Genomic DNA, 18,455 nt, shown 5'->3' with positions numbered 1-18,455 from the left:
CCAGGACAGACATCCCAGATAGCTTAGGTGTGTGTTCCCTGGACAGACACCCAGATAACTGAGGTGTGTGTTGAGGTAAGACAGCCCAGATAACTGAGGTGTGTGCCCTGGACAGACAGTCCAGATAGCTGAGGTGTGTGTTCAGCACAGACAGCCCAGATAGCTTAGGTGTGTGTTCCCTTGTAAGACACCCAGATAACTGAGGTGTGTGTTCAGGACAGACACCCAGATACCTGAGGTGTGTGTTGAGGTCAGACAGCCCAGATAACTGAGGTGTGTGCCCTGGACAGACAGTCCAGATAGCTGAGGTGTGTGTTCAGCACAGACAGCCCAGATAGCTTAGGTGTGTGTTCCCCTGTAAGACACCCAGATAACTGAGGTGTGTGTTCAGGACAGACACCCAGATAACTGAGGTGTGTGTTCAGGACACACAACCCAGATAACTGAGGTGTGTGTGTTCCCAGGACAGACAGCCCAGATAGCTTAGGTGTGTGTTCCCTGGACAGACACCCACATAACTGAGGTGTGTGTTCAGGTCAGACAGCCCAGATAACTGAGGTGTGTGCCCTGGACAGACAGTCCAGATAGCTGAGGTGTGTATTCAGGACAGACAGCCCAGATAGCTTAGGTGTTTGTTCCCTTGTAAGACACCCAGATAACTGAGGTGTGTGTTCAGGACAGACACCCAGATAACTGAGGTGTGTGTTCAGGACAGACAACCCAGATAACTGAGGTGTGTGTTCCCAGGACAGACAGCCCAGATAGCTTAGGTGTCTGTTCCCTGGACAGACACCCAGATAACTGAGGTGTGTGTTCAGGTCAGACAGCCCAGATAACTGAGGTGTGTGCCCTGGACAGACAGTCCAAATAGCTGAGGTGTGTGTTCAGGACCGACAGCCCAAATAGCTGAGGTTTGTGTTCAGGACAGACAGCCCAGATAGCTGAGGTGTGTGTTTCCTGGACAGACACCCAGATAACTGAGGTGTCTGTTCAGGACAGACAGCCCAGATAACTGAGGTGTGTGTTCCCAGGACAGACAGCCCAGATAGCTTAGGTGTGTGTTCCCTGGACAGACACCCAGATAACTGAGGTGTGTGTTCAGGTCAGACAGCCCAGATAATTGAGATGTGTGTTCCCTGGACAGACACCCAGATAACCTAGGTGTGTGCCCTGGACAGACACCCAGAAAACTGAGGTGTGTGTTGAGGACAGACACCCAGATAACTGAGGTGTGTGTTCAGGTCAGACAGCCCAGATAGCTTAGGTGTGTGTTCCCTGGACAGACACCCAGATAACTGAGGTGTGTGCCCTGGAGAGACAGCCAGATAACTGAGGTGTATGTTCAGGACAGACAGCCACTAACTAAGGTGTGTGTTCAGGACAGACAGCCCAGATAACTGAGGTGTGTGCCCAGGACAGACAGCCCAGATAACTGAGGTGTGTGCCCAGGACAGACACCCAGATAGCTGAGGTGTGTGTTCATGACAGACAGCCCAAATAGCTTAGGTGTGTGTTCAGGACAGACAGCCCAAATAGCTTAGGTGTGTGTTCAGAACAGACAGCCCAGATAGATTAGGTGTGTGTTCAGGACAGACAGCCCAGATAGCTTAGGTGTGTGTTCCCTGGACAGACACCCAAATAACTGAGGTGTGTGTTCAGGACAGACATCCCAGATAACAGGTGTGTACCCTGGACAGACAGTCCAGATAACTGAGGTGTGTTCCCTGGACAGACATCCAGATAACTGAGGTGTGTTCCCTGGACAGACAGCCCAGATAGCTGAGGTGTGTGCCCTGGACAGACAGTCCAGATAGCTGAGGTGTGTGCCCTGGACAGACACCCAGATAGCTGAGGTGTGTTCCCTGGACAGACAGCCAGATAGCTGAGGTGTGTGCCCTGGACAGACAGCCAAATAACTGAGGTATGTGTTCAGGACTGCATGCTTGAAACATGATTGGCAACCCCTGCAATTAAGAAAATGTCTCCGGCAAGAAACAAGTAGTGTAAAAAAAAAAATCTAATATAGTCCACAGCAAAAAAAAAGTGCCGTGGAGAATGAAAAACTCCACAGTAAATTTCACGGCATTGCCGATTGCCTTGGGCAATTGCAGGGGTTGATTGGATATAAACAGCAATAAATTGAACTAAAATGATAGTAAGAAGAATATTCGTATTTATTTTTGCTGATTAAGTCTGGGATCTGTTTTGAGGAAAATTATTGCATTAAATTGAAAAAGGTAAATAACTATAATCACTCTTATTTCAGAGTGATTATGTTTATTTACCATTTAGAAAGGATACTTCCTGTAGGAATATTTATTGTATATATTATTATTGCTTTTTTTGTTTTTCTGCTTTAGCTGTGGGTCCTGTTATGAGGAAAATTATTATATTTGTTTTTAATCTTGTAAACCTGGAATGTTTTTGAGAAAGATGATGCGTATGGTATCTTTTGAGATGAAAATTATTGCATTTGTTTTCACTCTTATAACCATGGAATATATTGTGAAACAAATTCATGCATGTATTACTAACTTATAAGATGACTGTGTTGTTTTCCCTCTTGCAGACACTTCATGAACACGGATGCGAAGAAGTTCAGTGACGTGTGGATTATGAATGAGGATGAATGCAAGGCGCTCGTCTCCGAGATACTCAGTGCTGACCGCATCATACACGGGCAGCAGCTGGGCATCGAGTGGGAAAGTCCAGACCTGTGAGTAGTGCACACTTCAAACAGCCTACGGGAGGGCAAAATCACACTTTCAGAATGCCAAGTGGAAAATCACACTTTCAGAATGCCAAGTAGAAAATCACACTTTAAAATCACACTTTCAGAATGCCAAGTGGAAAATCACACTTTCAGAATGCCAAGTAGAAAATCACACTTTCAGAATGCCAAGTGGAAAATCACACTTTCAGAATGCCAAGTTGAAAATCACACTTTCAGAATGCCAAGTTGAAAATCACACTTTCAGAATGCCAAGTGAAAAATCACACTTTCAGAATGCCAAGTTGAAAATCACACTTTCAGAATGCCAAGTAGAAAATCACACTTTCAGAATGCCAAGTTGAAAATCACACTCTCAGAATGCCAAGTGGCAAATCACACTTTCAGAATGCCAAGTTGAAAATCACACTTTCAGAATGCCAAGTGAAAAATCACACTTTCAGAATGCCAAGTTGAAAATCACACTTTCAGAATGCCAAGTGGCAAATCACACTTTCAGAATGCCAAGTGGCAAATCACACTTTCAGAATGCCAAGTGGAAAATCACACTTTTAGAATGCCAAGTGGAAAATCACACTTCTCAAGAAATCACACTTTCAGAATGCCAAGTAAAAAATCACACTTTCAGAATGCCAAGTAGAAAATCACACTTTCAGAATGTCAAGTGGAAAATCACACTTTCAGAATGTCAAGTGGAAAATCACACTTCTCAAAATAATAAAGGAGAAATCACATGTCAGAACATGTTTAAGTGAATTGAGTGATGAATAAATTTATAATTTATAATGTGTAAGGAAATTGTTTTATCACTAATTAATGATTATAGTGAATTAAAATAGTGAAGTGGAGAAAATTAGATGTGTGGTTTCTTCAGAGTAAATAATATTATGCAGTATTTTTTACACCTCAGATTAAATTGACGGGGTGAAATCACACCCCTCAGAAACAAACATCTGGTAATGATACTTAAATTATTGTACCTGAACAGTAACACAATGTAACAACTTTTCTTAACTTTTGTTTGTTGTTTTTATTATTTGTTTCTGGTTTGTGTTTTTATTTGTTTCTGGTTTGTGTTTTTATTTGTTTCTGGTTTGTGTTTTTTGTCTCATACTCTGACACTTTCTGCGGGACATAGCCCAGTGGTAAAGGGCTCACTTGATACATGGTCGGTCTATGATAGATTCCTGTCAGTGGGCCCATTGGGCTATTTCTTGTTCCAGCCAGTACACCACGACTGTTATATCAAAGGCTGTGGTATGTGCTGTCCTGTCTATGGGATGGTGCTTATAGAAAAATGTAGTGGGTTTCCTCTCTTGAGACTATATATGTCAACATTACCAAATGTTTGATATCCAGTAGCTGAAGATTAATAAATCAGTGTATTCTAGTGGTGTTGTTAAACAAAACAAACTTTGACTTTAACTTTTTTCTGACAGTATAACTGAAAATATGAAGATATGAACAATAACATACTTATAAGATACAATGTAATGAAACACCATGGTTGGTGTGTTGATGTGTATGTATACCAAAACCACTTTGATCTGCATCCTCATCTGTAGGCCTATACTTGTTAACAAACACCACATATGTTTATGACAGAAACTTGTCACTTGAAAGTAGCATTGTTAATTTTCTTTTCTTTTTTTCCAGGACATTTTTAGAAAATATAGGTCCATTAATGAAAGATGAAGGAAAGGCACGTGGTTTATCTGCCAGTCAGATTGCACAGGAAGTGATGTCAATGGGAGGTAAGATATGTAAATAATGTTATTCATAGCTTTCAGTACATAGTCAAAAGTACATAAAAGGTGAACTCCATAATAAACTGAACATACAGGCAGACAAATAACTATGCCAAGAGGTTTTTGTTTTTATTTTGGTAGTCTGGAATGGTTTTGTATATCACTTGAAGTTACAGCACCATTGGTATTGCAAGATTAATTGTTCTTTCAAATGCTTAGTCCTTTTCTACTTAGCCTGACCTCAAACAAAGACATATTCCCCATGGGATATTAGTCTGGTCCAAACATCCCAACAGCCAATGGGATGGCCAGAAATCTTCCAATCAGTCCTATACTGCCTGTACTGATTTTTCTTCTTTTTTTCAGTAACAGTAATTAATGGTATAATCTAATATTGGTCTCTTAGTCCAAATCAAGTATAACTGATGAAATTCCAGTCTACTTGCAACCCTGTTTATTTGTATGTAATTTGCCTATGCAGAGTCTGACATTACTCCAGCTGGGGTGCCTGCCCATGACCCAGTGGAGGATGCCGGGAGCCAGGGTGTGGATGAAGTGGACGAGGAGAAGGACACTGACAAGGAATGTGAGGATGAAGTCCAGAAAGCCGGCATCTTCTCCAAGATCTCCGCTCAGACCATCAAGCTCATACTCGAGTTGCTCTGCGATGAGTCGGTAAGTTTTCTGTCCACTCTGTCCTAGTGCTCTCAGTGTCAATCTACAGCTGTGTAACCAGGATGGGTCGGTATAAATCTTCTGTCCACTCTATCCTAGTGCTCTCAGTGTCAATATACAGCTGTGTAACCAGGATTGGTCGGTAAATCTTCTGTCCACTCTCTCCTAGTGCTCTCAATGTCTATCTACAGCTGTGTAACCAGGATGGGTCAGTAAATCTTGTCCACTCTCTCCAAGTGCTCTCAGTGTCAAACTACAGCTCTGTAACCAGGATTGGTCGGTAAATCTTCTGTCCACTCTCTCCTAGTGCTCTCAGTGTCAATATACAGCTGTGTAACCAGGATTGGTCGGTAAATCTTCTGTCCACTCTCTCCTAGTGCTCTCAGTGTCAATCTACAGCTGTGTAACCAGGATGGGTCAGTAAATCTTCTCCCCACTCTCTCCTAGTGCTCTCAGTGTCAATCTACAGCTGTGTAACCAGGATGGGTCAGTAAATCTTCTCCCCACTCTCTTAGTGCTCTCAGTGTCAATCTACAGCTCTGTATCCAGGATGAGTTGGTAAATCTTCTCCCCCACTCTTTCCTAGTGCTCTCAGTGTCAAACTACAGCTGTGTAACCAGGCTGAGTTGGTAAATCTTCTCCCCCACTCTCTAATAGTGCTCTCAGTGTCAATCTACAGCTCTGTAACCAGGATGGGTCGGTAAATCTTCTGTCCACTCTCTCCTAGTGCTCTCAGTGTCAATCTACAGCTCTGTAACCAGGATGGGTCAGTAAATCTTCTGTCCACTCTCTCCTAGTGCTCTCAGTGTCAATCTACAGCTCTGTAACCAGGATGGGTCGGTAAATCTTCTGTCCACTCTCTCCTAGTGCTCTCAGTGTCAATCTACAGCTGTGTAACCAGGATGGGTCAGTAAATCTTCTCCCCACTCTCTTAGTGCTCTCAGTGTCAATCTACAGCTCTGTATCCAGGATGAGTTGGTAAATCTTCTCCCCCACTCTTTCCTAGTGCTCTCAGTGTCAAACTACAGCTGTGTAACCAGGATGGGTGGTAAATCTTCTCCCCACTCTCTAATAGTGCTCTCAGTGTCAATCTACAGCTCTGTAACCAGGATGGGTCGGTAAATCTTCTGTCCACTCTCTCCTAGTGCTCTCAGTGTCAATCTACAGCTCTGTAACCAGGATGGGTCGGTAAATCTTCTGTCCACTCTCTCCTAGTGCTCTCAGTGTCAATCTACAGCTCTGTAACCAGGATGGGTCAGTAAATCTTCTGTCCACTCTCTCCTAGTGCTCTCAGTGTCAATCTACAGCTCTGTAACCAGGATGGGTCGGTAAATCTTCTGTCAACTCTCTCCTAGTGCTCTCAGTGTCAATCTACAGCTCTGTAACCAGGATGGGTCGGTAAATCTTCTGTCCACTCTCTCCTAGTGCTCTCAGTGTCAATCTACAGCTCTGTAACCAGGATGGGTCGGTAAATCTTCTGTCCACTCTCTCTTAGTGCTCTCAGTGTCAATCTACAGCTCTGTAACCAGGATGAGTTGGTAAATCTTCTCCCCCACTCTCTACTAGTGCTCTCAGTGTCAATCTACAGCTCTGTAACCAGGATGGGTCGGTAAATCTCCTCCCCACTCTCTTAGTGCTCTCAGTGTCAATCTACAGCTCTGTAACCATGATGGGTCGGTAAATCTTCTGTCCACTCTCTCCTAGTGCTCTCAGTGTCAATCTACAGCTCTGTAACCATGATGGGTCGGTAAATCTTCTGTCCACTCTCTCTTAGTGCTCTCAGTGTCAATCTACAGCTCTGTAACCAGGATGGGTCGGTAAATCTTCTGTCCACTCTTTCCTAGTGCTCTCAGTGTCAATCTACAGCTCTGTAACCAGGATGAGTTGGTAAATCTTCTCCCCCACTCTCTACTAGTGCTCTCAGTGTCAATCTAGAGCTCTGTAACCAGGATGGGTCGGTAAATCTTCTGTCCACTCTCCTAGTGCTCTCAGTGTCAATCTACAGCTCTGTAACCAGGATGGGTAGGTAAATCTTCTGTCCACTCTCTCCTAGTGCTCTCAGTGTCAATCTACAGCTGTGTAACCAGGATGGGTCGGTAAATCTTCTGTCCACTCTCTCCTAGTGCTGTCAGTGTCAATCTACAGCTGTGAAACCAGACTGGGTCGGTAAATCTTCTGTCCACTCTCTCCTAGTGCTGTCAGTGTCAATCTACAGCTCTGTGACCAGGCTGGGTCGGACTGAATGTAGGTCAGTGGTAGAACACTTGCCAGGTATGCAATGTGTTTCACGATTAATCACCCTCCATGGACCTTTTTCCAGTTCTAACCAATGCCCCATGATTGGTACATCGAAGGCCATCGTATGTACTGTTGTCTTGTCCACGGGAAAGTGGATATAAAAGATTCCTTGTTGCTTAATTGGTAGGAATAGTGTATGTGGTGGAAATGGGGGTTTTCTTTGTTTGTCTTGATTGAATGTTGAAATAACCAAATGTTATACACCAAGTAGTCATAGTTTAAAATGTGTAGAGGTGACGTTAACTAAATATTCCTTGCCTTTTCTTAACCAGATTGCAAAGTTCACAGATGTGGTATGATAATTTCCTTTCAAATCTAAAGTTTTCTCTCATATCTTGCATCCATAACATGTTCTATGGGAGGCCCTACAAACTCTCCATACATGTCCAGTTCAACCTTGTGTCAACCTGGTTTTAGAACTGTAGGTTATCCATGTATTAAAAATGGGAGGGTGTGCATGCCTGTTTCCAGAGGATCGATGATGTGGTAAACACAGCCCAAGGCCCACTTTCCATTATTGTGATTTAGCATATGACTTTATCAATACACTGCATATATACACTGTACCTTTTCCATATAAATGATTCTGTGCGTGGGAATTCAGCATTCTGAAAAAAAGTATATCGGCAAGCGAGTTTTCCAGCACAGTGACATCATAAAAACATAGTATTTACTTTCGGCTTAAAAGTGCACTTGAGCAACATGAAACCATTTGTGAAAATGCAGATACATGTATTAAAAAGCACCTTTCTGCTCATGTTAATGGAATGCGGCCGAACACTGCTGCCACTTGTTTTGATGCACTCGCATCGAATTCAAGCCAATATTAAATATTAGAGGTTGAAAGTGGGAAGGCACAAATTATGCATCTTAATTTGCCTCCACTCCACATGCCATTCTCTTGGCCCACCCCCCTCCCCTCCCCTCCCCTCGCCTCCCCTCCCCTCGCCTCCCCTCCCCTCCCCTCCCCTCCCCTGTGCACTTATGAAATCATATTATGTATCTGTATATTATCAACATGTTAATAACATTTATTCTATTTTGTTTTTCTCTTGTTTTTAGGGATTCTTGGTTGAGTCAAAGCTGAACAAACTTCTTCAACCACTTGAAAAAGATGAACGTTCACTGATGAAGCTTGACGCCATATTTACAGTAAGTATTTTAACTGAAATTAAACGGACAGTAAGTAATATCTTTCTTGTGTACCACATTAGGATCATGACACAAGCTACAGATCGAAGCTGTCTTCAATTTTTAATACTTAATATATTTTTTGTAAAAGATTTTGGGGCATTTGAATAATCATAACTCTTGAATTTTGTTTTGTTCTGTTAATCATCAGCTATTGGATGTCAAAAATTTGGTAATTTTGACATATAGTCTTAGAGAGGAAACCCGCTACATTTTGCCATTAGTAGCAAGGGATCTTTTATGCATCATCTCACAGACAGGATAGCACAAACCACGGTCTTTGATATACCAGTCATGGTGCACTGGCTGGAACAAGAATGAGCGCAATGGGCCTACTGACGGTGATTGATCCCCGACCGACCACGCATCAAGCGAGCACTTTACCACTGGGCTACATCTCGCCCCTCTTGAATTTAATATGCAGTTTATTTTTTGCATTTAATTTTGTAACACACATTTTAACAAGCTTTCTGAGAGCTGCTAAAGCAAAACATGTCCCCTATCGGACCCAACAAATTTTCATTATTTTATTAGTCATGAGGCAACCATTATGAATGAATCAGAATGTTTTGTGAAATTGTAATAGTTTAAAAAATGTACCCTTTTGAGAAACAATCATTGCTTTCATCCTTGATGCACAAAATGTTTTTCTTTTTATTTATAGGCTTTGGGGATTGAAACTGAAGATGATATTCATACTCTGTCAACATATTTCATGCGGTTCAAGGAAAAGCAAGCCGCAGAAGAGGAAAAAGTAAACTTTAATGGGTTTTTAAAAGGGATATTACTGAGTTTGCTGCCACTGTATAATGTTTTTCAACCTATGGAGCCTTTTCTTCATGCCAGCAAATACACATTAAATTTATTTTCTTGTTTAAAATATCAGTGTTTGTATACTCTAATGTTTGTAGTAGCTAAAACATCTTTTTACTCCAAAACATAACGTTAATGGACTTGTTGTATTCATACCAGCTGTAAATTTAGATTTATATCTCTTATAAAACAGAATAAATATTTTAATACACAGTGGAACATGTCCATAATGGGTCTGTTTACAGGTGGGACTGTACATTACCTGGATATAAGTATGAGCAAAAGTAATTAATTTTTTACCTAATGTGCTAGGAGGGTAACACAGGGTTTAACAAATTACGGAAATATGGCCAGGGTGCTATCTATGTGGCATTATTAGTGATTTTTCTCTCTTACTCTAGACAAAGTGTCAAAGTAAACAAATGTCAGACACCCAATAAACACAGTTTAAAATGCACTGAAGTGTCAGTATGCAAATATTCCATTCAGAATGTGTCTCAAATACCACAATAAGACATCAGTTCAGTGCTGCCAAGTCTGACGCATTCGGGGTGACACTCAAATATTCCATTCAGAGTGTGTCTCAAATACCACAATAAGACATCAGTTCAGTGCTGCCAAGTCGCACGCATTCGGGGTGACACTCAAGCATTTCAGTGTTGTGTCACGCTCTCACGCCGGTACCTGATTTTCTCACACATTTTAAACATAGCAAAAAAATAAATTATACATATATATTTTTTGTTGTTCATTCGATCTCGACGACCGACAAACAAGCCCGGTGAAGCATCGTAAGGCATTAAAATCATATAATAGGTGTCCACATTGTTTATTGGTCAGAATCTCGAACCTTGACCTATTGCCAGCGCACTTATTTCCCACGCCGGTTTATTCGGATTCATGATGTCGGACAAAATCTCACTTGTGGAAGTTCCAACTTGAGAGCTCTGTCAATTGTTGTTTGAAACTTATGGTAATTTAAATTATCATTATTAGTGGTTGAGTAATGGGTATTGATGATTTTGTGAATGTGTTTCAGAAAGATGAGGGTAATGAGAAACCAGATGAGGATCAGTCGGCCCCTGTAGAGGTAAGAGTCTTCTGTCATTCTCAAAAAATGTCTCGTTCTTCCACACAGTTCAGTCATGTCTCAGTTCTACTTTCAGTGACTATCCCGTATTGCACACTTACATGGTTGAGTATGGCAACATAAGCATGCTCATTTGTTTAAATGTCAATAAACGTAGTGCTGTAACCTTGAATAATTTACATGTAATTTGCAAACTTCTGAAAGTATGTGATCTGAAAAATATCACATATTTTGATTATGCTCGATATGCTAGCTATTATATGATAACTATAATTATATACCGAGTATATTGTGTACATGTATATGCAGTAATCTGTGTAGTGTTGTGTTAACAAATCCTGTGTTGTTTGTTCAGCAATATGTATATGTTAGGTAGATATAATTATGCATTAATATGCAGTAATCTGTGTAGTGTTGTGTTAACAAATCCTGTGTTGTTTGTTCAGCAATATGTATATGTTAGGTAGATATAATTATGCATTAATATGCAGTAATCTGTGTAGTGTTGTGTTAACAAATCCCGTGTTGTTTGTTAGCAAGGTTATGACGAGTTAGATGAAGAGGTTCAGCAGCTGACTACCAAGGAGGAGGGGGAGGGGGAGGCAGTGGAACCGGAGAAAGTGGAGCTCATTCACCCCAACGAGGTCCTTAAAGCACTGCGAGCGTTTGTCTTCGACCACAGGAAGCCGTCCAAGTGAGTTCCTCACGTGTTGTGCTCTCTTGATTGTGCACCTTTTAAATATAGTATTCACCTTAGCACACATGACCATTCAAAATGTACTTGGAATACAAAGCTAGACTGGTGGGCTTGGAGAAACAACTCCATTTTTTGGTCTTGAGTTTTTTTTCCTGCATAACAGCACACAGTATGGGGACATATAGCATTGTAGGGTGTATACTACCAAATCAAATCCCATAGACGACAATAGTAACATATGTGGCTAAAACTCCTACCTGCAACGTATCAACCGACATAAACGCCACGGATATAAATACTACCACCCCTTACACTTAAAATGAATCAGAAAAAAGTGGGGGTCAAGCTGCTCGTTTCTGAGATGACGGGTAGCGTCTATGACTACCCTAGTTTCGCACAAAATTCGAGTACTTTTTTTTACAGGTACCCCATACATGTTTCAAGCACAAGGCTACTTGACACATTGGTACTAGATGAAATAAAATTGCAATTTTTTTTTACCCAGATGAAACTATTATTTTTTACAACCAACACACTCACATTTATAACCAATCACAGGACTTGTGGTGTTCACTTCTCTATCAAAAGTTCGGTGCACCTCGCACTTTGACCCAGCCGGAAGTTATTTGGTTTAGTACGACCTGTAGTTGGGTTACAACTGGTAAGTATGAATAATAATGAAAATTAGAAACACATTTCCTAAAAATTCATTATTTTAATTTCCTAAAATTCATTATTTTTAATTTGTCTGTGTGTTAAAAGACTAAGTTTGCTGCCACTGAAGCATGTTTCTGACTATCAATCTGTTTTAGTGACAAAGTCTCCTTAATAAATACATTTTCTTGTTTAGAATATCAGTTTGTCTAAATTATTTGTTCCCATTCTTTTGCATAGGCCTATTTGCAAGTAACAGAATCTTATAATCTATTGTTAGTTTTCATAAATGCTTCCAGATTTAGTAACTGTTCTTTTACTACATGGTCAAGAGAGGCAAGTCTCAATATAAAATCTTTGAATCTGTTCCTAGTTTAATCAATTCTTTTGTTTGTGGGCAGTTTGTTTTGTTACAGAAAGAAGAGAGGCAAGTCTCAATATAAAATCTTTGAATCTGTTCCTAGTTTAATCAATTCTTTTGTTTGTGGGCAGTTTGTTTTGTTACAGAAAGAAGAGAGGCAAGTCTCAATATAAAATCTTAGTGGATAAATTAAGTCAAACTTCGATAACTTGAACATGAAGGGGACAACGGAATAGTTAGAATTTCAGGGAGTTTTCAAAATTCGTATAGCACACCTCAGAACTGAAACTGAATTTCAGAGTACATGTGAGGCAGTATATCACCTATGATGAAGTACAGATGAGGGCATTAAATTAATTTTTAAAAGTTCTATTGGTTTTACGTGTGTGATCAAATCTGTAGTTAGCATTCTAGCATAGGATTTCCACTTAGGGCATCCATATGGGCTGCAACACCTGGTTGCATTTCAAGAGGTTTGTTATAGTAGCATTTGTTTCTTTCAGCAACGATGATGAGTGAGGCCACTAAGGTCTTAGCCATCCTTTCACAGTTGAAAATATTGGAATCTATAGTGTGTTTAATAAAGTCTTCTGTGATATTGATTTTATTTTAAGGAGAAGGGAAGCAAGTCTGAGTTTAAAATCTTAAAATCTATTGTTTAATGATAGTGTTCAGTCCTAATATTCAAATATTAGCTCACTAATTTGGTATTGGAAATATTTGAATAGTATTTTCAAGTGTTTGAATATCTGAGTATTTTATAAAACTATATAGGTCAGATGACTCTAAATGAATCAAATAATAAGCTTTCTTTTAATCATAATATCGGTTATGCATGCCAGGCACATGAAGTATGTCTGGAGTCTCAGAATAGAGTATTATAGTAATGAGGTCATGCGGGTGGCTGAAATTCATAAAACTCTGAAACATGGGGTTCAGCTACACTATTGAATATGTCGATTTGAAATCCTGTAAACAAGAATTAAAACAAATCTCTGTGATAAATTCAATCAACAGTGGTTTTTCCGATATTATAAAACTTCTGTTGCACATTTGAGCTATTTTGATTAATTACCTGGTGTTCATTGTTAAGTACAGATATCCTGTGTTGATGTGTGTTCTTGTCATGTGTGTTAATTAACTATGTAGCCTATTTGCATTGTCCTCTTGTTACTTATTTTAAAATAAATCCAACTGAATCTGTTCAGTCGGCAGTTTATAGCGCGTCTCGAAATCATTTAGAGCTGAGCACTTTCAGAATGTTAAAGTTTCTAGCTAAAAAAGAACAACAAAAAAACAAAAAACAAACCCAAAAACATGTGAACTGATCTGTGTTTTCTGTATGAGTTCCCGGCGCGTATTTCTTTCGGTCATACGGTTTTTCATATTTTGATATTTATAATTCAGTATTTATAATGTTGAGAAGTCAAAATATATAGCTAGGTTAGCTACCAGTCACAACTGAATTATGATTTTTATTTGTTGTCTGTCATAACTTGCTGTTTGGGGGTTATTCAGAGTCTGTTACTATAAAAACTTTGTTAGTTTGATGAGTCAGATGTTGTTTAGTTGGTATTCAAATGTTCAAATATTCACCTGTCATTTCCATCGAATATTCGAATACCATTTTCAGGTTGACTACCTAACACTATTTAATAATTAAATTCTGTGTTTACCGTTACTTGTTTCATTCTATGTTTACAGTTGTTTGTTTTATTACAGTGAGAATGGAGGTAAATCTCAGTTTAAAATATCAGAATCTATTATTAATTTGTATTTCTATAAAAATATTTAATACTAGTATTTATTATATTACAGGGAGAATGGAGGGAAATCTTGGTTTTAAAATATTAGAATCTTGTTATATTGTGTTTATGTTAAAATATTTATTTAATTTATTACAGGGAGAAGGGAGGGAAATCTCAGTTTAAAATCACACGCCTGGAAGAGCGCGATGACTCGGAAGACTCGGACTACTGGCAGAAGTATGCCAGCGTGCTGTCGGAAAAGAAGGAACGTGTGTGGGACGCCATGACAGCTGGCCTTGAAAAATACTAGTATGGTTCTGCTTTTCAACTCTCGTGTTATGTTACCAATAAGACATGTAATGTAGAAGAATAACTCTGTGATAGACAGCTCGTCTGAGGTGCAATATTGGGTCACAGGGTCGATCAGCCTTTCTCTTTCCAACTATTGCTCCATGACTGGTACATCAAAGGTCATTGTATGTAGTGTTCTGTCTTTGAAACAGATCCCGTGCTGCTTTATCATTAGAAGTAGCCGGTGTGGTGGCAGGTGGTTTCCTCTCTTTCCCTCTCAGTCATCGGAAATATTATCCTTAAATTTGCATTTTTGATGAAAAAGTACATTCATAACCGTAGATAATTTTATTGTATCAATGCACTAAATATAGACACAATTAAGCCATAGGCCCTATTTAATACAAGTAATTATAAAATATTGGATCACCTAAAAACAAAATCCGATAATTATTTTTCAGTAGCAAGCTTTTGTAGACGATGAATGCTTAAAAATATGTATCTAGAAATTACTTTCAAAACTTACTAGTAATCAAGAAAAACCTCACTTTTGTTGTTATGTTGAGGTTTATCTTGATGGTCTACTTTCAACTGGGTGTTTGCGTAAGTATTTATTTGATTTGTGGTTCTGCGTGTGACAGAGTGAGGATTACTCCTCAATCAATCGTTTGAAGAATGGTTGTCTGCTCATTTGCAGTCATAGTGATTAACAAAAGAAAAAAAAACATGCTACGTTGTCGGACTTTCACACCTGTGACCACACGATGTATTGTCAAACATTCTTAGTTGGAAATTCAGACCCATGACAATCCTGTACACACATTGAGTGGAAAGCAAGATTTTATTGAATTATTTTTGTATGGCAATGAATTAGGGCAGGGCGGCAACAAACGAAGCAGAGGGAAATGTGCAGCACCCTTCTATTCATTGCTAGCTAAAACACTGTCTGCTATGGGATTTTATAGTATTAATAATGGGAAATGTACATTTGATAAATGTGTCGTAACCCATGCATGTAGGTTACCAGACATATTTCATCGTAATCTGTAGCTAGACCTACATGGATTACCAGACACTATGCTTATTTTGATGCCTGCCTCTTGACCAAAATTCAAAATAACCACATGTTAGACACCAAATAGATGTAGTTAAAAACAAAAGTGTGTTTCTTTCCTAGGACTATTTATTTATGACACCTCGGCACAGTTTAACTTGTGGCTATATTGTATAACAAATGGTTATTTCGATAGTTTGTCGAGAAAAAGAGGGTCAGATAGGGTAAATATGCTTCTCCACATAGGCTATTCCTATTACCAGTAAAGCAGCAAGGCATCTTTTATATGCATTCACTCTTTCATAGATGAGACAGTACATGGTCTTTGATATACCAGTCGTGCAGCACTGGTTGGGACAGGGAAAAACCCTGAGACCACAGAGAGTGATTGATCCTATGACCAATGGCATAACAGACCAGTCAGTCCTCTACCAGCTCTGCTAAATCCTGCCCCTAGCTAATATGTATTACGATACACTATACCTACAATGTACATGAGACACTGTAATTTCCATTCAAAATCTGTTGTGGCCCATATATTTTTATTTTTATTTTAAAATAATGGGTTGTTGGCAGTAAATTTAGAATTGGGGCACAATTATTTTTCTTCTTTAACTTGACAAAGAAAGAGCTCTTCAATGAAAGGACGTTTTTTTCTCCTCCTGCCCTCGCTAATTGTGGCCCTGATCAAAGTGATGTGAGGCACCCTATCCGTAACATTTCCTAAATGACCGAGGGAACACATATTATTACTTTAAAAATGTATAAATTGATTGAAGATGGCCCATTGTTTTTTGTTTTTGAAAACTAAGACGAAGCATTTTATATGTTAAGTGTTCATCAGCATATGTGTTTGTTTTTCAGTGAGGTGTTGACAAATCGAGCAAAGTTAATAACAGAAACTGACGCACTGACTCAACAAAATGCTGAACTGCGGATGTTGTTACATCAGTATGTCAACTCTAAGGTGAGCGTGGAGGTTATACTGTGTTTTTACAGTAATTACTTGGCAAGATGATATGTGACCCTGTCTGTAAAAAAGGGTACAGATGAGGACAGTTTTCTTTATGGGTAGCAATGTTTGAATTTTACCACAGCACCGACTGTGGTTGCCCTTCTTACTTGGGAGTTTGTTCATTTCTCGATGAACGTAAAAATTACATTGTCAGGAAGTGTCATATCTGATGACGTCATTTTATATTGGTAATTTGTCTTATTGAGTGTTATTGTTTAGAACAAAAAAAATCAATCAAAATAAAATATGAACTTTTAATGTTATTATTAGTAAGTATGTTTTAAATTTAATTATAAGTATTGTCTGTTATTTCTTTTACGTTCATGTGGGTATGAATGAAACAAATCAGTCACAAACTTGTGTGAGAACAGGCTTCACCGATTCACACTATTTGCAGATGATTTTTTTGTTCATACCCAGATGAACGTAAAAGAAATGATAGACAATCCTTAAATATGACAACTGGAATCTTGAATGTATAATAATGAGGAGATTCAATGTCTCAAAAAGGTCACAGATATAAATAGCTTACAACAGGATACATGTGTATCAGGCACATAAAATATAGAGGTAGAGCGCCTGACTGATGCAAGGTCAGTCTAGGATCGATCCCTGTTACAGGGCCCATTGGGCTATTTCTCCTTCTAGCCAGTGCCCATGACTGGTATATCAAAGGCCGTGGGATGTGCTATCCTGTCTGTGGGATGGTACATACAAAAGATCCCTTGCTACTAATGGAAAATGTAGCAGGTTTCCTCTCTAAGACAATGTTAGAATTACCAAATGTTTGACATCCAATAGCAGGTGATTAATAAATTAATATACTCTAGTGGTGTCGTTAAACAAAACAAACTTTATTATAAAATATATAACTAACAGTAATTCGCTTTGCATTTGATCTAATATATTAATGTTAATAACGTTTCTAGCAAATAGGTGCCTGAAAAAGTACCACAATGGAATTCTGCATGCTGTCATTATTAATTCTGCATTTTCCTATTTTTGGCAGACTTGGTCACAAGTTATAAATTTATTATTTTAGTAACAATTATTATTATCAATTAAATATGTTAGATGTTAAAATGCAGTACAGTATTGCTCAGTGCTAGAGATGTAGTATTCAAAGCTGTGGCTTCCTGTATTCAGTGCATAAAATTTGTCACAAACAATTTTGTTGTTCGTCTGTCAGTTATGCAAAAACAATATCAACATAAATGACGGATTGTTCGTGCAAAAGCTGTAATCGCTCATCAGAAAATCGTGTGTTGGCTGATAATATCAATGTTTTGGAAAACTGTGCAGTGGGAAATCCCTGGCCTAGATGTACGTCATATTTGCTTGATGGTAATGTTATAACCAGCTTTTTTTCCATCGTTCAATGTGTTCAGCTATTTCCTTCACAACCACCATCTACTTTCATTAGAAAATGCTACCTACGTTAGCACGCCACCGACATATTTACAATTTACGGAAGTTTGCTGAAATTCTCAAACTCCTGACTTCACGGTATTCAGTTTTTGAAGCATGTAAAAGAACTTTTATGGCTAGAATATTATATACCGATGTAATTTAATGACACTGATGAAAATAAAATATGTCATGAAAATCTCTCCCACTGCTATTTTGAGCCAATCTGAATAAGTCAGCCGATTACGGATTCTCCGTGGACACTTATATAGCTTCTTTCAGACTGAATCGGGTCTGTTAATAGCAAACACAATGACATTGATCTAGCGACTGTACCTAGTGTCAGACAAATTGGACGCTAATATTAACAGTGTGACTGTCAGAGCATGCCAATACATAGCCTCATCTGGCTCACGCAAAGGTACCTGTGCATTTACCGTTAGATTTATTTTGTTTAAAACCCATTTTGTCTGTCATAAGAGCATGCACCATGTATTACGAACATGCACCGAAGTGCACAAGATCTCATGCCATCTTCATTGGAAAATTGTGTGTTCTCGTTACCATGGATAGCATGTTACAGAAGTTCTCATTTTCAATGAATCGAAACCGACATTAATACATTTTGGTTAAATTATATCAAGGTTTTAAAATGTTTGACAAATATCCCCTACAGATCAAT

General features: G+C 39.0%; 1 protein-coding gene across 1 annotated transcript in view; it reads left to right on the top strand.

Annotated features, from left to right (window-relative positions):
- The window catches only part of LOC121377023 (dynein regulatory complex protein 1-like), a 42,160-nt gene that overhangs the window by 22,822 nt on the left and 883 nt on the right, over positions 1 to 18,455 (top strand). The window contains exons 11-19 of the mRNA XM_041504858.1: positions 2,570 to 2,716; positions 4,388 to 4,485; positions 4,961 to 5,154; positions 8,515 to 8,604; positions 9,308 to 9,397; positions 10,496 to 10,546; positions 11,083 to 11,240; positions 14,163 to 14,315; positions 16,216 to 16,318. Of these exons, the coding sequence (XP_041360792.1) occupies positions 2,570 to 2,716; positions 4,388 to 4,485; positions 4,961 to 5,154; positions 8,515 to 8,604; positions 9,308 to 9,397; positions 10,496 to 10,546; positions 11,083 to 11,240; positions 14,163 to 14,315; positions 16,216 to 16,318 (1,084 nt within the window). The remainder of the gene's footprint in view (positions 1 to 2,569; positions 2,717 to 4,387; positions 4,486 to 4,960; positions 5,155 to 8,514; positions 8,605 to 9,307; positions 9,398 to 10,495; positions 10,547 to 11,082; positions 11,241 to 14,162; positions 14,316 to 16,215; positions 16,319 to 18,455) is intronic.

This window comes from Gigantopelta aegis, chromosome 7, assembly GCF_016097555.1.
Source record: "Gigantopelta aegis isolate Gae_Host chromosome 7, Gae_host_genome, whole genome shotgun sequence".
Taxonomy (NCBI): domain Eukaryota; kingdom Metazoa; phylum Mollusca; class Gastropoda; order Neomphalida; family Peltospiridae; genus Gigantopelta; species Gigantopelta aegis.
Note: the sequence above shows the minus strand (reverse complement) of the source record. Positions and strands in the feature narration are given on the sequence as shown.